The 20,593-nt window shown below is 39.9% G+C and overlaps 1 protein-coding gene across 1 annotated transcript in view; it reads right to left on the bottom strand.

Annotated features, from left to right (window-relative positions):
• The window catches only part of MTHFD1L (methylenetetrahydrofolate dehydrogenase (NADP+ dependent) 1 like), a 137,423-nt gene that overhangs the window by 70,913 nt on the left and 45,917 nt on the right, over positions 1 to 20,593 (bottom strand). The window contains exons 18-20 of the mRNA XM_057375921.1: positions 19,775 to 19,915; positions 13,244 to 13,312; positions 7,772 to 7,883 (exon numbers count right to left, since the gene is read on the bottom strand). Of these exons, the coding sequence (XP_057231904.1) occupies positions 7,772 to 7,883; positions 13,244 to 13,312; positions 19,775 to 19,915 (322 nt within the window). The remainder of the gene's footprint in view (positions 1 to 7,771; positions 7,884 to 13,243; positions 13,313 to 19,774; positions 19,916 to 20,593) is intronic.

The following is a 20,593-nucleotide window of genomic DNA, read 5'->3' as shown; positions in this document are numbered from 1 at the left end:
TAACATGTTGCTGAAGAGGTCAGCATGCAGGACATTAAAATACCACRTCAGCTTGTAAGTAAATTCCTGATGCATGTTTAAGTGCTGGSAGCTGCTCTACAAAAGCCCTGTTACCTTAAAATTCCTGTTATAGCAGCGCCTGTCATCTCCCCATTTGCTATGGTGAGAGTTTTTGCCCCCAAGAAAGTTCATAAACTGAAAGAACACATTGGGAAGAATGGGATTACATGTGCAGGCACAGAGGCTGAAATGACTTGCTTGAGGCCAGAAAGCTAGTCAAGAATGGAGGTGGGAATAAGATGGATGGCTCCTGTCAGGCACTACAGTGCCACAGCCGCATGGCAGACCGGGAGATCTCCATCAGAGAGATGGAGATCAGCACTGTGTGCTGCTGGTGGCAAGAGATGGACTCAGCAGCTTTGTCTCCTAGTCATCCACTGGGCAAGAAACAGCAGACAGGACAGGTTTCCTTGCAGCAGCAGCTCCTCAGAGCCAGCCAGAAGAAACACCCACTCCACCCTTCCTGCCTCCCCATCCTCCCCACAGCACATTCCCCAAGCATTCAATCCCATCCCAAACACTATCTCACTACACCTCCCTTCTACCTTGAAAACCCACAGAAAGAAAAGAAAACATGGCTTTCTCAAATAAACCACACTTTCCCAGTTCTCCACTTGTTTGTGACACATCCAGCTCAGCCACAGTGTGACACTTCATGCAGCACACAATCAACACACATGTGCCCCTTCACAGCTCCCAGTCTGAGAGAAAACCATTTAATTCCCTTTCCAGCGAGGCACAGAGCAGCATCCATATATCTGGAAAAAATAAACCTCCCCCTGAAAGTAATTGTAACACAGTATTTCAGAAAAAGAACAGACGAGTCCCAATTGGCCATGCAACCCAGCCAGCTTGCCAGCAGCAAGAGTTAAAAATCCTAGTTTCAAACTGCAGCTCAGCCAGTCTAGGAAGGAGATCACTTGATATGCTTGTCAGATAAAGCAGAGAACTCAGCWAAATGGCTGATGATTTATAATCACATGTTATTTTATTCCTGTAAATTGCCCCTCCTAATTCTGGATATAAACAGCACATTTGGGAACAAACATTTACAAATATGCTTTGTAGCAAGGAAAGGCTTAGTGGATTTCTGACTTTTTTTTAGATTTTTTTTAAAGGGAAGAAGGTAAAATCTCACTACAAGACAGTCCATAATTTAGGAGGTTTTGTCTTCAAAATAGCACCACCTCTCCTGACTGGGCAAAACATCATTTTTTTATGCCAAGTGGTTAGACATAATTCAATMGTTCATGATCAATACCAACTCTGAGTTTTGAGTTCAGCTTTGCATAATTTATACGATTTCAAATTCATTCAGCTCTGAAATACAGTGACATACGATACTGAAGTCAATGCTGGAATGCTTCCTGACACAAAAAAACATTCAGGACAGCTCTSTTCTACTCAATTGTGCTTCTGAAAAGCTTTATTTTGCAATGTATGCTTAAGAGCAGAAGAAACAATTYAGAGAAATCTGCAGTGACAATGTGGAGTCAGAACTTTCTCAAGAACTTTCTCAAGGATTCTGAACACGCATAAATGTAAGATTTGATTCTCATTTCACATAATAATAAATTATTTCAAGACTGTTTTAAGCACTTTCTGCAATAGAAAGTAATTTAAATCACTGTCACCTGACTTCCAGTTTCAGCAAGCCATAAGCAAGCATGATTTGCACCCAGATTATTTGTGACAAGGCAGTAAGTAAACTCAGCTTTCAGGAGCTCTGACTTCATGCCAGTGAAGAAAAACACATTGCACTACATCTCGTCTCTGAAGACTTTCTTGCTTAYTGGTAAAAAAATTTGCTCAGATTTTAAAAGCATGAAGAAGAAGATTAATTTTTTGTTTCCACTTTACAACAAGTGGAAGAAATGGAATTTATTTTTACCCCAGCAGTGGTGAGAAAAATAATAAAAAGGGCAGTGAATGGATGTGAATGGCACCAGCACTCATGGCACATATTCATGGATTTTCAAGCAGTAATGGCACCTTATTTTGCAGTTTGTGACACCACTGAGACTTGTATTATTAGACCATGACTTTAARAGCCTTGCAGCAATACCAGCTAACACAGTATCACCTTCCCTCCCCCCCATCACAGTTGTGTCCAGCACAGCTGCCTGAGCAGCTGCACTATGAATGGGGTCAGAGAAAACACTATAAAGTTCTGAACATCCTTTTTCTTGTTTGTAGTAAACACATATCAGAGTAGGCAACTGATACACTGATAATGCAACACCTATGCTGATAATGTTGTCAATCACCCYGTACTGTGAATCCTCTGCCTTGCTGTAAAATCTTAACAGGAAAAGCCACATTGTTCAGACAGCAAAATATTGGAATGCAATTCCACTACATTTTGGGGTTTTGGTGAAAATAAGAGTGAAGAAGCCAGAGATTAAATAAGGCAAGCTAGAAATATGCTGGGCAGATTCTGAAAAATTAAAGCTTTCTGGAGGGTCACTACATAGAACCCCCTCCWAATGGTATTAAGCAAAAAAATATTAAAAATAAATCCTTGAACTCGACATTTAAATGTAATAATATCACATGTACTACTGGTGCCAGAAGAAGTTTAGCCAAAGTATTTGGGCTTTATTTCCTTTTTTGGAAAAAGAGTACAGTAAAATATGGATTGAAGTGTCTTATGACATTTAATAAAAAAACTACTGAAGATTATTCACTTATGGTATTAAACACATACAATTTTTATAAGGTGCTTTATAAACTTGTTAAATAATGTCTGCTCTGAGGGTATGTAAAACGGATACCTTTGAAATGTAACTTACTTTGTAAGTACTGAAGAGATACTTAGAACRGTGAGCATCATTAGCTTACTCCAAGAGGACCAACACAATAAAAAGAGTCAATTACTTAGCTTATAAAAATTTACTGCTTCTACAAATTCTTTCCAATTACACCAAACTAAAGAAAAAAACAGAAAGTGAACCTTTCTTAAGTCAGCAACAGTTTGCTGCCTTGTCACCTGATAAAACACACCAGGATGAAGCTGCCCAGCACAGCATGCTCTCAGCATCGAATGCAACATGTTTATCAGGAGTAGCCAAGAAAGCATTCGACAAACAAAGTCCAAACCTGAAAWACCAACTTGAGAAGATTTTTTTAGGAATCCGAGGATATACTCATACTTCCCTTGTCTTCTGATTTACAACAACCCCTCTCTTCAGCTGAAACACCAAGGGATTAAAGAGATGGATAGAGTAATTTGTTGAGCTGTGCAGTGCAATAATTTCTGACACACTGACAACTCAGGAAAGTCCCGAGTTCAGAGAGCCACAAAACCTACAGTTCCAGGGACAYAGGAACTGCAAAACTCATGCTAAAGGGAGCATGGCACTACACCAACATTTCTCCCTCTATAACTTTCTCATCTGGGCCTATGGGGCTGGGCATCTCAGCCTCAGCACAAGGTGCTGTTACATTTCGGGGTCAGTTGCAATTTACACCAGGCGTAGCTTTCAAATTGACCAAATTCTATGGATCAGCCATGAGTGTGGACATCCTACACTAGAGAAGAACAAAAGGGAAACAAAAGAGGTTAATATCACAAAACAAATCAAAACCTCAAACKAAGTGATTGCTTGAATACAGACATACTTCCCCACTCAGTCATAGCACAGAACTCAGCCCTAATGCCAAGCTCTTTTCCCCATCACTGCTGAGAGGTCAGCTTCCCTTGCAGATTAACACTTTAATGTGCACCAAAACCAAGYGACATAGAATCACTTAACCAGGCCAGTTTAGCCAACCTTTCATACAAAAGAAAAATGAAATACCAGAAACACGTTTCATGCTGCTGCCAGAGGGGCTGAAGAGATGTGTGAGKACCACACAAAGCTCTGATGGCACTTTTGATGATGGGTACATTCACTGTGCCACAGCGTGGGTGCTCCCAAGGCAGGGGCTGCATGCAGCCATCCTCAGTGGGCCACACTTGCCCACAGCAAGGCTGGGGGGAATCTGCAGGGAAACACTGAAAGRCTGAGAGGACAAACAAGTGCACACCAGCCAGTGGCAGCTGCAGCATTGCTCTTAAAGTTCAGTGGCAAAACTCATACCGAGAACTCAACATTAGAGCAAAAAGACTGATTTATCAGTACATAGCAACAAGGCTCAGGAAAGAGAGAAAGGAATAGCTGAGATAAAAAGCTTAAGCTATCTAAAACCTAATGAGGCCCTATGATTCACTGGGATATCTGAACCTGAAGTAGGGAATGCCTTCAATTAGGCAGAGTTCACAACAGGACTCAATGGTTAAACTTGGTTTCGATTTTTTTAAAGCAGACTGTCTGCATCACTGCTACCTGACACTACTCAAAAGGCACAGCACGCTGCCATTCCAGCTGAAAAGCAGGCAGAGAAATAGGCAATGCAGGCCAGAGAGAGAAGGCAAGGTTTAAAAATAAGTTTCAAAAGAACATTCTGAGAGAGTTTCTTTTTCTTGCCTTGGCTGTGGCACATGGTCACACAAGCAATTGGATCTACACAGCAGATTGGTTTCTCACTGCTGGCTGTCCCAGCTCACCCTCTCCTGCACAAACTCTGGTGTTTTTGTGACTCTGGGCTGAACTGCTTCTGTGTTAAGTCAGCAGAAAGCCAAGCCAACAAAAAGGGCAATAGGTTTCTGCTGGGATGTCATGCAAAAACAGTGGAGCAGAGGCTGAGAAAGGAGACAGGCTTAGCTGCTCTGGCAGTGCAGGCTCAGGCTGATCAGCGAGTGCATCCACAGTAGCTTCACTGGCACTTGAAAGCTCCAAATAAGGCTTTAGTATGATAAATATTTATTTCAGCAAAAACACCATCTTATGTGGCATTATCTCATCTTCTCCCTGTCACACAAAACTTTGCCCAGACACTGTCTGTGAGGGGGAAGGGATATTTTTGTTGTAGTTGTTTTCAATCGAGACCAAGTGTCCATTCAGCTTGTCACGTGGCTCTGTGAACAGGTGTGCTGGTGAAAGAGAGGGGCTGCAAAGGACTGAAAACAAGCAGCTGGAGGAAGGAGGGTGCTTAAACCTTAAACAGSACAGAAAGTTTTGGAAGTCTGTATTTGTGAAACAGTATTGCAAATTCAAGCCAGGCTATTCTCCTTAGTACTGGCTACACACTTAACAGGAAATTCTGCTCTAAAATAAATATGGGCTAAGTTGAAAAAAAAAGAATAAATAAGAAATAGGTTTAAATGCTAAATATATAAAACAATAAATAACTGAATYATATATATCTTACATCATTATCCCATCTTGTGGTGAGTGAGCAAACATATGTACATTAAGGTATTTAYTCTGGTATACAGGAAAATAATTTAATTGCAGACCACGTCACAGATTTCTTATGTTCCTGCTTTGGATGCAGCTGACAGCAATCTCATAGCCTCTGATCAATAAAATGCCTCTCCCAGCCACGTGATTCTGCAAGATACCTTAACCTATTCCTAGCACCTTTTGGATTCTTTCCTGAGCTTATGCAACTAACCTACATGGCAGAATGTGAACTGTAGTSGCTCATACAAGATTTAATGAGTGTCAGATCTAATACATGAGAACAGTGGCAAGAGGGAAATGCAGAACAGTAAAAACCAGCAGGAGCAGTACTCTTACTTAGCAAGAGTAACTAAACTTATTCAGCTAGTTACCCAGCTGCAGCATAGCTGTCCTGCACCCTGGCTGTCTGATAAAACTACAGGATCAGCTTTCCCCAWGCAATTTCGGTGGCCATACAGTGTTCAGGCAAACTCCACACTGAGAAGGAATGCAGTGGAATTTCTTGCTCCCTGCTTTGCTGTGCAGATCCACAAGGCACTGGCTCTATCGGTTTGTACCGATATCAACCCAGTGTGGACTGGTGCACACTTTGTAGCTGTCATTTTACACTTCAGTTGTGTAGGATGGGATAGGACAGTATTTAATAAACCAGTGAGTGCTACATGTAGACTCTGCCCATGTGCTCTGACCATTACCAGAAAATTGTATTTTTTAAAATCATAAAGCTTATGATAATTACAACTGTTAGAACAAACATTTACACTTGTGACTACCTGCAAAGCTGATTTAAGTAGGCCACTCTATGAGCTATTGYTTTTAATAATCTAACAAGGATCTACAAATCATGCTGAAATTCCTGGCTCTGCAGAGCAAAGGCAGTCTTATTCTGAAGCCAGTTTCATGGGGATTTGTGTTTTGTGGAATAAAATCTGAACAAGAGCCTTTAGCTGGCAGCACACAAAGGTTTTCCTATATTGAAGCTACGCTGCTTTGTCTCCCAACAGAGAAACTGGAGCCAAAGACAAACAAAGCAGAAAAGAGTGTTAAAGACAAACAGGTGGATAAGACTGAAAAAAAGCAAGAAATGCAAGGATATGCTCTCAGTGCCTGAGGGACACACTCAATGGARGGGAATCCAAATCCAAGGCAATATATTTTGGGCTCCAAAACCTGGCTCAAGGCTCAAGACTGTCGCCAGCATACTTCCATTCAATTGATACACAACTGACTCCTCACTTGAAAAGATTGCTCCCTGCAGAAACAAAGTCACTTCTCATGGCTCATGAAAAATGTYAGCTACCCTAAATGCCTTTGCTCTTCATTCCACAAAGCCATGTAACAACAAACATGGCCCAGTGAAATAGGAATTCAACTATCATTAAATAAATGTGTTCAGAAAGCAAAATATTCTTCTTTGAATGGATGTTTGATTAAGAGAGAGACATAAACAGACCCTTAAACTGTAAAACCCTGTAAAAAACAATCCTTTCTTATATACAGGTGTGATATAAACATATATATACATGTTTCTCTACTAATTTAAGGGTGAAAACATAAGAAACCTCATGTTTCACATTGCTGCATCTCTTCAAGACCACAGTTCCAGCATTACTCAAGCTTCAGCTTTAGGGTTAATGTAATCCAACCTKGGTGTTCAGGACAGAGAAGAGAATRGCTGCAGCAGTGCAAAGGCATTGCTACTGTGAAGCAGCAACATCCCTTTTATTTAACTATTTCTAAGGTTTAAGCGCTCACAACAATTTTTATAAAAGCTGCTTCACCGTTMAGCCACAAGTTTATTTTGCCTGCAACTGTAAGCTCTATGTGTCTATTGTTGCTTGTGCAGGCTGAATTCCTAATGTAAAAAGAGTCTGCCCACTCAAATGCTTTCATGGGAACATAAGGGCCTCATGGTGAGGTCTAACAATGGACCAACCTGATGGCTCACAGCCACCAAAATGAGGCAGTAWTAACTTTTCTTCTGCCTTTCCTCTGCTAGTCCTCTGCGCTGGCTCAGGGACATCTGACCTCTGATTTGGCTGAGTTTACTGAACTGGCAGAGAAATAATTCAGCAGGAAAAAAAAATGGTTTCTGTTGGTTTATCAAGTGAGGCCAGATACAACAGGACACCTCTTTCAAAGTAATCAAATTACTTTGGATTACAATTACAAAGCAACCCAATTTGACTGGTTCACCCACCTCGTGGAGTCTCAAACATGGTGATGGGATCATTTGAGATTAAGGGCAGGGTAAGAGAAGAAGTGCTTTTCACTATTTACACATTCACTTTAAGTTTATTGTATGCTGATAGCAATAATAAAGTAATATTCTTACCTTTAMTTGCTAATTTCTCCATTCATTTGCRTCACTTTTTGCMAATTCACCAACAGATCAYAATACAATAAACTGAATATTCACTTACCTACAAATCCTTTCTCTCCAACTAATTTAAGGGCGATTTTATCCGCCAAAACAGAAGAATTTCCATGTGCAATGTTAGCAAAAGGTCCAGCGTGAACAAATACCGGTGTCCCCTGGAGGATAAAAAAATATACGTGTAAGTAATTCAATGAATAGATATCATAGTTAATCCCACACAGCTCATACTCACTCCTCTACCAGTGGGATGGGGGACCCAATCAGAAGGGTTAAAGCTAAGAAAACTCATGGGTTAAGGACAGTTTAAAATGTTAAAAGAACACACAAGCAAAGCAGAATAAGGCATTAATTCCCTACTTCCCACACGCAGGCAGGTGTCCAACCATCCCCAGGAAAGGAGAGCTCCATCATGTGCAATGGTTACTCGGGAAGRCAAACRCCATCACTCTGAAYGTCCCTCCTCCCTCCTCCTTYCCACAGCYCTRCATGCTCAGCAYRATGCCAYATTGTCTGGAACACCCCTTGGGCCACTTGGGGTCAGCTGTCCCCACAGTGTCCTCTCCCAGCATTTTGGGCACACCCCAGCTGCTGGTGGGGTGAGAGACAGAAAAGGCCCTGGCTCTGTGCAAACCCTGTTCAGCAAAAACAAAAACATTTCTGTGTTATCAACCCTATCCCAGCCCAAACCTCAGTAATTTTGCAGACTAAYAGAAATTATGTATTAATCAAAGCACATACAGCAAGGAAGTGTTGTTAGACAATTTAGGGGTTTCTAGGTACAWCTCAGGTGCTTGGGACCCCATTCACCGACAGGCTCAGATGTCAGAACCTGCTCCATTCCTAGAAAGGTAACAGACAGCAGTGCAGCCTGCACGACACTTACACAACTTCCCCACCCAGACTTGCACTAATTAATGGTTCATATTTCCCCAGCTATAACACTGTGCTGTGGAGAACAGAGGTACAGAGCTGAACCCTTACTGCAATAGACACCTTGCAAATACACAGGGGAAGYTGACTCTGTGGCATGAACCAATATAAACCAGAGAAAGGAGAGGTAAGKAGCAAGCAAATTAACTAGGTAAAGGAAATTTGTAAGGTAGGAAGCAGTTCTCAGCTTCCCTTGTATGTTTTTGGCAGGCATCCCAAGAAAAATTATTAGTTAGAAAGTAAGCATCCACAGAAAGGGATTAGGTAGGATTAGGTGAGATTACATGAACTGCTACTTTTTCTCTAAATCAGAATGCACARTCAGACAGAAGGATGTCACTTCAGCTGTTTTACTACAAAATACTTAGGCAARCAAATGCCCATTGTTGTATTTATGCATCTCAAAGTGCCCAGCTGGTTAAAGAAGAGGTAAGCAGTCAATTTCACATTATCTCCATCAATGTTCTCACATTCTGTACTAGGAGTTACTGCCAACCCTCAAAATTTCAGGCAAACTACTGGGGAACCTCCCTCAAGTTTGGACCAGAAACACCAGTTAAAGGGTGTTCTATGGATCAGCTGCAGGGCACATCCAACAGTCCCCTGAACCACAGCTTGGAGACTATTAACCATATAATACAAATTGGTTTTTCCCCCTCCCCTCCCCCAACCACCAGTGTCTTCATGCAACAACCTACATAGGAAAATTATTTCATTTTTTGTGWATGAGTATTTTATAGTGAAATATRTTACTTCACTACTGYAATCAAAATGGTGTTTTATGGAAAACATGGACATTTTAGTAATGATGATTAGAAACATATATACATATATACAAAAATGATATACCAACAAAAAGCTTCTCTTCTTATTGCTTCCTTTAAAAGTAATAACAAATAATTAAATTGTTTCGCTCAGAGGAAAGACAAGTAACSTTTTAGCCACTGCCACATGCACATCCATTTCTAGATGGATGTTCTCTAGAAATGACACAATTAAGCTACACTTCAGATAACAGTTTGAGCTTTACTTCTACTTTAGTATTTACTCTTCTGGCATTCAAATAAGACCACAAGCTTTCAGCTACCAGATTCAGATCCATAAGGCTTATTCCAATATTTCTTTTATTACTCAATAAGTCCAATTTTACTCTTCCAATCCCTAATTTCTTGTGACTGGTCTTGTTAGAGCCCAGTGCACACACAGGCGGATGTGACACCCACAGCCAGACTGGTCTGCCCAGCGGATACTGCAGCAGCTATGCAAGGAGAGGTGCCAGAAGGGTCACCCACTACACTCCCTGTGCAACTGTGCTTCCAAGAGTTCATCCACACARCATGGACAGGAAGGAAATTTGGAGGATCCAAAATCCAGAATATTCRAAGTCAAGAGGCTCCCATGACTAACTTGGAATCCAAACACACTACTAAATCACTGGCACAGACATGCTCCCCTGGAGCTTTGAAATCCACCAGAAGAAAAGGAAGAGCTATTGGAATGTTTTTTTTTAACAAGAGCAGCCCTGGMAGAAAAGTAAAGTCTAGGTACTGAAGGGAGTGAACTCCAGCAGGACCTCGGGAGCCTCAGGCACACCCTGGAACAGGRACAACAGTGTCTTCTCAGGCCAGCTCTAGGGACTGTGCCAGTCCATCTGTCCCACTTATTTTTGCTACACTCTTGATAAACTATATGGAGAACCAAACAGTGGCACAGGGATGCATTCTGCTGACTGTTTTCAGTACAGAGAATTTTATTGTCCAAGTTTCAGTAAAAGAAAATAAACCGAGAATGCCAATAAATATCTGAAGCTATCTGGCCGCTAGAAGGATGTTTATAATACCTATTACCATCCTTCTCTCATCTTTACTGTGAGTGACACTTCAAAAGTAACACAACAAACCATTCCAGAGCAGCCAGCCTGCAACTACAAAGGGCTGTACCATAGAGCAGCTGCTCTGTTACGTGTGGTATAAATAAATGCTAAACATTAAGGGATCAGCTGACAAGAGAACAAATCTGTCATGAGAAACATGGATAAACACTGTGAAATCATTATGTACATTCCAAACAAAGTAATCTCAATTCTACAGCACTGGATGTAAGTCCTACTGAAGTCTGAGGTTATTGCAGATGWAGTGCATCTGCAATTTTGAGATCTGCATCTCCCATTTTGAGATTTTTACTGTCATTCCTGCACATAAAACACTGTCAATCATTAACACTTTCAGGCGGCATTTCTGGTGACAGAGTAGCAGGGCTGTGAAGGAAAGCAACCCACCAAGAAGCCTCTCTAAAAAGCAGCAAATTAAAACACACATCAACTCACATGTGAAGGAAAGCACTGACATAGGTTGCCAGCTCAGTTCCACGCAGGACTGACATTTGGCCATGTTTGATTTATGACCTTCTAAACCTCCTCCCCAGTGCCTGCAGACATACATATAAAGTTGGTGCAAATCTACCAAGCATGTTGTTCTTCTCCCCTTTCACAAGCCCTCAGAAGCAACCCCTCAGACTTCCACAGCTTAACACAATTCCCATCTACAGGCATGTGGCCAGATCACAAAGGAGTGCAGCTATCTCGGCAATGGCTGCTTCCAGACACTGCTACCCACAGACACTACGATTTACAAAYTATGCCAAATCAGCTGTCAGTTACCCCAATCTCCTTCTCCCTCTCACCTGGCAGTATTTTTGCYATTCCCCAAAATAATCTGGAAGATCTGCTTTGGGAAGTGGTCCCAGCACCAGCMTGACAGAGYTCAAGGAGCAYATTCTCAGGCACCGGGTGTGATRCTTTGGAATGRTCCTGTGGCAGGGCCAGTTGGGGGTCCTTAGGGGGTCCCTTCCAGCTCAGCAGATTCTGTGGTACTACATGAGAGCAATGACACAGCCCAAAAGGACACCAGGCAAAGCACAGCACTACCTTGGAAAACATTTGRATAAACTGGGGATCTCTTGGACAGGTGACTCATATTAGCCTGCAAGCCAGCAAGTATTCAAAGGGTGACAAGAAATCATCTTTAAGACTCAAAGTGGAGGAGTGGAGCATGAAGCAGCCTTCTGAGCTGCTTTAGTTTTCTGCTTTAATAGTAACTACGTGAGAAGAATTTAGGGAAAAAAATGTATCTTTGGGTAATGTGGTCGGGGTCCTGCTAACAAGCAATAGTGTTTGATGAAAGTTGGCAGATGTTTCAGCCATAGCATAGATTAAACTAGAAAAGARTACCACATAAAAGGCAGCAATTTTACTGCATGGAAATGTGAATATAAAGAAATGCAGGGAAAAAAATAAATGCATGCAAGTCCCACAACCAAATGCCTATCATTCAAAATAAACTCTTCTGACATTTATAATTGTCTTTTAGGACACTGCAACAAAACCACAGTATTTTCCAACAGATATGCRAAGTGCAAATAGAGTGACTAAACAGTCAGAATCAAAGCTCCCTTGTCACTGGTGCTTAACATACAAAATGWTATCCCAGTGGTGATTTAATACTCAGCTCTGGCTGTGACATTCTTGATCTTGCGTGACCTCCAGTTTCTGCTGTTGGATGCTACATTAAATTCTGGCACACACACATTCTTCATACAACCACATGAAAGAGCAGGTAGTCTTTGCAGGGGGAAATAATTAAGGTGGCTATAATGAAGTAACATGGACTTAAATTTTAGTTTTCTACTATTCTCTGAGACTAGGAAGTTGTCCCCATCCAAACACAAAAGAAAAAAGGTAGTTATCACTTTGACATGATGTAGAAAATCAGAYATTTTTATCAACTGGTGATTGTACTGGTACCTTTCTTCTTTCTGGCGTTTTTCAACTTTTTACCATATCAGGAATTGTTATCAGGAATTGTGAAATATTCCAGCTGCGAAATTTCAATGTTCAAATGAAACAAAAATATACACTGATTTTTCTCCAAGTGCACTTGTTTTCAAAGCTGCCTCATTATTTTCTCATTTTTCTTCCTCCTTCTCCCCGATTGTTGCTCATCGTTCATCTTCCCATGGAAATGGCAATACTAGACTGCCCAAACACAAAGCTAGGTTGCACTAATTCTACATTTTTTAAGCTGTTGGAAGAAAGCTCACAAGGGTAGGTGTAAATCATTCCTCTCATACACTAYCAAATGGCCACAGCAAAGCATCTGCTTTCCACACAAAATGCTGGGCTGTGGGAATCATCATGGGAACATCCATATAAAAAATACATAAAAGGAAACTTCCCCATGAGAACAAGGTGGGAAATGCTAGCAAATCTGTGAAGATTGGTCAGAAGACCAACCTGCTTCCCAGTGTGCTCAGAAGCAGCTCAACAAWGCACTGCAGCTTGTTTGCAGCACTAGGTAAAATGATGGCTATAGCTGGATCTCACTGAGTAAGAAAACCACCAAAAAGATATAAATGCAGATAGAGCTGAATAGTTAACATAAACAAATGAACATTTGCTATAACGCCTTTATGGATCTGACCCTGGCTTGAACTTTGAAAGTCAAGCACAGTTGCTGGAGAGAAGCAGGATCAGCACAATATGGAATGTGAAAGTTGGAGAAGGGCAGGCATCATAAGCCATACTCACCTCTAATGTCTGCATTAGTGTTGGCTTAATTGCATCTTTCATCAAAACTGCCAAAGCACCAGTTACTCCCTAAAAAACAAGAATCCACATTTTAAAGAAGTCAATTCTAAGGTGCAATATTTCCAAGGTRCACTTAAGATTATAGTTAAACAGTCCTTACAGTTCAAAGCAGTGTTCCAGTGATTCATAAARAATTTATTTAGATACTACCTCAAGACTTCTGAAATTCTGTATTTACAGTGTGTCAAAAAGAAAAAAAAAAAAGATTTTGTTCTGAATACACTTAAAAGGCAACAGGTAATTTGATTGTCCTATTTCATGGAGAGATCAGAAACAGAATTAAGCGATCAGCATGAGGATGTTCAAGGTAACAAAAGATGAAGTGCCAAAGGCCACTGAGACCTGAGAAAGTAAGAAGGCAATAACTTGATAAAACTGCCTAAAGAAATGACAGATGGATTTCTTTTATGACAGAATCAATAGCAYAAATCAATAGCTAGGAACAATCAGAAAGGGTATCAAGACTTGTACAAATATATACACAACAGACACAGGATGAAAGCAGCCACAGAGTGTAYTAGGGGCAGATAAGGAAGACATCAAGATATTAGAAGTTGGAGGTGCCTTAGAAAAAAAAAARAAAAMSACCACAGAGCGTGCACATCACTATCAGGCTGTATGTAGGGTGCTATCTAGAAATCACCAGCATATGTTCAAATTTATTCTTGAATTACTTTGATTTTGAGATGATGTGTTTCGTTTTGAAAGAACTAGATCATGGTTCAAAAAAAACACAGCAGTGTTATAAAGAGYGGCTCATAGGCTTGCCAGAGAATACAAAAAAATGAATTTAATATATTTTTGTATTGAAAAGAAACATAGAAACCAAACAAAAACGCTAGCTGTTGTAAATTGTTTAAAATGAAGATTGAAAACCAGGGGTACATTATCCAAGTAGCTTATAAAGAGATGAACAGTAATATTCAAATTAAAAAAAAAACAATAAAAATAGTGCCTCTATAATTCTCAACACAGCTTTTATCAGTTAACCCAAAATTTGAGCAATCAAAGTCTGCATGAAAATTTTGATGGTAACAGATAAGAGGCATAAAAGTATGTGGTGATTAAGTACAGTATTTTATAAAACTAAATTTTTCCCTCTTTGAGCATCACATCTGAGCACAGACTTCAGAAGAAAATTACACAGAATATTTGGCCTTAGATAAATCTGAACTGAAACCAAAATAGTAAAACTGGTTTCTACTAATGCATAGCAAGAGTTTCCTTGGGGGACTGTGAAGGAGAGAGAAGGAAAAGATTTTTCTTCACACTCTGCATCTCCCACTAGTAACAAAAYCCAATGGATCCACAAAGAAATGACAAACTGGTAACAAAACAACATAGCTTTTAATCTTCTGAATTAGCAAAGGAATAGATTGCTGTTTCTTAGCAWGTTAATTTCAGAAGCTAGGATTAAAACACAAGGAAACATAAGCACCCCAGCTCTTCCAGAACAGGTGAGGCTCCAGCACCTCCATAGAAGCAGCCTGGTACTATGTGGCTTATATAACCAAAAWATCTCATTTGCCAAATGCAAAACTTTACATCTGTTTTTTCAAGTGGCCAATAGCAAGAATAACCACCTGAGCAGCCATGGATCAGCCCTCCTGACCCAAGCCAGGCCAACTGGAAAGAAGACTTGTGGGAAGAAGTAAAAAATAAAATCTGGGCACCTCTGCCCCAGCCTCCTCCCCTGCCCCTTCTGACAATATTGGCCCAAATTCTGTCTCCTTTGCCTTGTGATTTCTTSACCAATCTAATAAAAATAGTGAAGTAAAAAAATACTTCCTCTGCATTTTGCCTTTTTGGGAGATACACGGATGCATTATTTGGAAAATATTAAGACACTTATTCTGGACACAATGATTCATTTTATCTGAAGCTGAAAGCAAAGAAAAAACCATGTAAATATTCCAATAGGCATATCATGTCTATCTCCCTCCCATGGTTCTTAACCAGATTTGGTGTCAACAACAGTCCTTAAAAGTCAAATAAAGAGTAAAGTTTTCATACCTCTCTGACATGACTGTGAGAATGAAGTTTTCATTTCTTTGTATCCTCAATTCTCCAAGTGTCTAGTAAACAATTCCTACAGCTCACTCCAAGTCCTGGATCTGATTCTCAAAGCTACTTAAGGAATCAGATTCCTATTTCCAATTCAGAAAAGGCAGATAAACTTCTCATGAAAGAATTAGGGGCTTAGACACTCACACTCCAATTAAGCACATGAGAGCCCAAAGATCATTAGCTTTCCACTAACTCACTAGTAATAGTGAGAAGAAAGAAGCAGGGCTCTGAATCAATTGTATACAGACATCCAACTTATCTGAGTTCCCTCCTGGAACTGATCATAAGTATTCCTGAAAATAATGCTCCTTCCATCTATCCACCAGCTATCGGGGCAGGTACGCTCCCCAGGACAGCACAGATCATAGAGCACAAAATAAAATAAAAATAAAAAAATAAAATAGAGCACAAAATAAAATAAAATTGTACATGTGACACAGGAAAGGCAAACCTAAGTGAAAATCCAAAATACTTTCAAAGCAACTTCCAGTGGAGCAGTCTCTGAAGTCTATCAAGAGTGGAAATGAAAGCCAGCATCAGATGACAAGGAAGGTGATTGAAAGTAACTGCTATGAAATGAATAAAGGCTGACTGAAGGGCCGAAAAAAACACACTTCTTTTTAAGAAAGTAATGAAGTACTTGTAACTTCCCTTCAGTTGAAGCTACAGTCTTTAACAAAATAATACTATTTTCAGCTATTTCAGTTCTGTAAAAAACTAAACCTTAAACCATMATTTGAGAAGAACTGCAGCTCCTTTTGTTTGAAGTGAACAAGGTACACAATGTTTCTGATGAAGCAGAGAACAAAATCTCACTAGCTGAAAGACCACTGATATAAATAAATATTAAGCTATTTTTTTTCGGTCCTGGAATTACTGAAATCTAGRAGTATGGCACAGAAAGTAAGTTGAGAAGAAGGCTTATTTTAAAAAAAAATAGTGACATATTTATTTAATATTTTTCATATCTGATGAAATACTGATCTAGGGCATACATACTGATTTAACTTCACATAAAAATATGGTATGTGTCCATCAGAATTCTACTTCACCGTAAAAGCCAAAAAGCAATTAAGTCTTCAAAATACTGTACAATGAGCACCACATTTTGGCATAGACTTCAACATATTCCATTACAGAGGATAGACATTTAATCCATTACTCTTGTGGAAAGAGTCTTCTCAATTCATGAAATATTCAATTTATCTTTTTTCTATTACTCCTAGCCTGTCTCTGCATATGGTTTGTATCTGCCAATGTGTACTTTAGGTTTTACTATTGTATTATTATAAATATATTGCATATAAAGTCAAAATTAAGAGCAATTGTATTTTYGTGATTTTTTTGTGTGTACATCTGGAAGCAAATCACAGAGAAAGGTTTAGTGGTTTTGACTCACATAGATTTCAAAGAACTAAAGACTACTGTCAAACTTTCAAACTTGCATAAATTCAATCTCTGTAGGATATAAACATGAACCCCAGAAATCTTTTTCAATGATAGGTAAAACTGACCCATTCTTCAGGTTGTTGTGGTATTTCTTATGATAAAATTGGCTTTWAAGTTTCTTAGAACTATATGCAATTGCAGTTCTTTGGAATAAAATGTTCCATGTCAAGGGACTATGACAGATTCAAGCTTTTAAACTTGATTTTGTTTCACAAAAATGTAAGTCAAAATTATTGAACCTGGATTGAGAGCATTCTAAAATCTTGTAAAGTGTTTTTCCTTTGTTGAATTGTCCTGGCATGTTTCCTTTCTCAACTATAGAGCTTTACCTCTTTACTGACCCTGACTTGAAAGRAGGATGAAAATTCAGGAGGAGAATGGCTTCACATCAAACCTCTTGACATGTGTGAAAATTTTCTCAAGATATAATCCTTGGATTATATCAACACAGGCAGCACAAGCTGCAGGGGGGGAAGAGGAGAAGAGTAGAGGCTGCATTTAAAATATCAAAACATCAGGTTTAGTTGCAAGCTGCTCCAACAGATTGACCACCTGTGGAAAGAAACCAGCAACAGAGATGAAATACTATAWGATAGAACAGAAATTTATCTTCTTTTTACATATAATTATGACTTGTTATGGTCTTTGATTATACCTCTCCTGCTGTTGTTGCCCAAGGATTCAGCTTTATACACTTTCACCAGTGGAGTACAGTTATTCATAAGCTCTCTTCCCTTGTACAAAGTAAGCATTATTTAATTTGATACAGAAATCGTAGAAACCTCACTAATTTGTTTTGACATTTTTAAAATCCCAACACTGCAGCATCTGACTTCTTCACCAATATTAGTAGGTCTTCAGAAATGAACAATTGCTCCTGTCTTCAAAAGAGAAATGTGCACAAAAGAATCCAACTCACAAATATTCACCAATTTTGGATGCTCAACCTGACATTATTTCTCCTGGTTCAAAGTTCTTGATACTCTTTCCATAAATTTCCATAAATTTCAGTTGTTTAGCTCCCTAGTATTAAACCAGGCTGAGGAATGTGTAACTCCTTATATACCGTAAGAATCAGTTTGTGTGGACACAGCATCACATACAAAGTTAAAAAAAACCCACAGGAATAGAATTCTCTAAAGAGATGCTTTATGGCCTTAACCATGAAATCRTATTCTTCTTATTCCCATAGTTCTCCTACTCATTTTTAACACACTGGACAACAAAGGAGGCAGGAGTTTCTGCACTTCCCAATCATGACATGCACCTAAGTCTTTCCTGTGCACAGAATGGAGAACTCCAGAAGACAAAGAACACAGCAACAAAGCTGCAGATGCTCACAACACATATCCTTCAGACTGTGATGATTCTTTCTTTCTGGGCAGTTTTTCTTTTGTACAATACTAAACACTGCTCTAAAGAACAACTAGAAACATATGTTCGGTACAAGCAGCACTATCAAATGATTGAGACACTRAGCATAGGAAGTTTGTTTTAAAAAAGGCCAAAGAAAATGGAATTAGTAACAGACATTTTGCTGAGCACTACTTTCATTTTAGGGACACAGWGGAAAAGTTCTAGAATTCTTTTGCCCCTATGGAAAAGCATTTCCTTCATTCATCAAGCTGATTAGCAGGTTAAATATTTTGCAACACTTATAAATTAAAGTACCTTCATAAAAACTAGTGTCAAAATTAAAATAATCCATTTCAAATGCAGTTTTAATTCTAACACTAAATAATCTTTAAGTTTTCACATACATCTTATAATGTAACTTATTTCCCATTACCATCCATTTGGCCAAGACAAAGTTATACAATTGCAAATGAAAAGCAAAACTTCARCWGCTKCAATATTAAATGCAGTTCTTCATGKCTCCTGAATAATTTGAGTAGTTGATCTAATCTGAATTTTAATGATGACTGTACTAAGAAATTTTTAACCTTATCCTTATTTCATTCTTAAATCCAGGCACACTAGATATTATGTTTTCATTTCTTTATTAAACTGGAATCCACCAAGGCTGTGAAGGTGTTCCTGACTTGCGGATTTGCTATTTTTGCTGACGAGTCAGGATACTCATTGCTTCACTCATTGCTTTACTCATTGCTTTACTCATTGCTTTACTCATTGCTTTACTCATTACTTTTCATTACTCAGTAAGTTTGTGCAGACGTTTTCAAAAACAGAGAGAAACAGGAGAAAACCTACAGAGACCGTGTGACACAGGCAGCCATCGCCAATGGGCTGGCATTGGACCGCTCCTGGCATGCAGCTGGTTACAAATGTCAGCTGGTGTCACTGGCTGCACCAGAACCTGCCACACACAACCATGTGKGAGCTTCCAGACACAGCTCAGTCCCCTAAAAACCCGAGACAAGGGATAGAATGTGATTAAAAGAAAACACACACTGATTTCTTTCAGAAGCTGAAGTAGGGAACAAGGAAACAGCAACTAATGAAGGTATAGAAGAAAAAAAAAACACCTAATGACAAACAACCCTGTCCCAAGCACTATCAGCAACCTTTGAATTAAGAACAGCTTGTTTCCATTCTGATTCAGTGGAACAGGCATTCATGTGGTAACTATCATTGTAACATCTGAGCAGCCTCTACAAGCACAGTAGCAAACATTACCAGCTCTCTCAAATAAGAGCCCGCACTTTGACTCCCTCCAGCACCGAATCTATTTGCCTTAAGAATTGCAGAAAATGATCCAAGTAGGTTATGGAGACCAGAGACTTCCCGAACCAGATGTTACCAGACTTGCAGAAATGAATTCTACATCTTGTTCTCATTCTCAAGCAGGTTTTGGCCCAGAAGACGATCTTCSTTTGACATCTGACTGTGCTGTTCAAAGGAAAATCCTTGGCATGCACCTGCCCTTCTAGTGCTTCAAGAGGCAAAACAAACATTTCTGAGGTTATTCACAGGCCTCTACAGCACTGAACGTACCAAATCTTCTGCTGTTACTGGTTGTCCTTTCTTGTCATTAGCCACCACCATTTTCCCCAGTCTTTCTTTCATGTCTTGAAGGCTGGTGGTAAGTGCCAGGATGGCCATAATTTCACTTGCAACAGCAATATCAAACTGAGCCTGTAAAGTAGAAATGAGAATCATGAACCAAATCAAAGTCAGATGAAACACTCACAGGGGATCATCAGGAATAAACTCAGGAAAGAGAAATTTCACACTGGAMTTCAAACAAGTTCTAAATGGTAACCTACAGCTTTTGAGATTACTCAGACTAGAATAACTTGTACTTGTACATACAGTGGCCAGAAGGCAGAGATGCAAAAAGGGCCTTGAGGGTCCTGGTGGATGGAAGTTGAACATGAGCCAGCAGTGCCCTGGCAGCCAGGAGGGACAACCCTGTCCTGGGGCATCAGGGACAGCATCGGCAGCCGGGCAAGGGAGGGGATTGTCCCGCTCTGCTCTGGGCTGGGGCGGCCTCACCTCGAGAGCTGGGGACAGCTTTGGGATGCCATGATACAACAAAAACATCAAACTATTGGAAAGCATCCAAAGAAGGGCTACAAAAATGGTGACAGATCTTGGAGAGAAGATGTTTCAGGAGCAGCTGAGGTCACTTGGTCTGTTCAGCCTGGAGAAGAAGAGGCTGAAGGAAAACCTCACTGCAGTTACAGCTTCCTCACAAGGGGAAAAGGAGGGGCAGGCACTGATTTCTTCTCTGTGGTGACAGTGACAGGACATGGGGAAATGGCCTGAAGTTGTGCCAGGGGAGATTTATGTTGGATATCAGAAAAAAAGGAT

This window comes from Malurus melanocephalus, unplaced genomic scaffold, assembly GCF_030028575.1.
Source record: "Malurus melanocephalus ecotype Western Australia unplaced genomic scaffold, MMel_1.1 scaffold_264, whole genome shotgun sequence".
Taxonomy (NCBI): Eukaryota; Metazoa; Chordata; class Aves; order Passeriformes; family Maluridae; genus Malurus; species Malurus melanocephalus.
The sequence above is the reverse complement of the archived record's forward strand: the minus strand, read 5'-3'. Positions and strand labels throughout refer to the sequence as shown.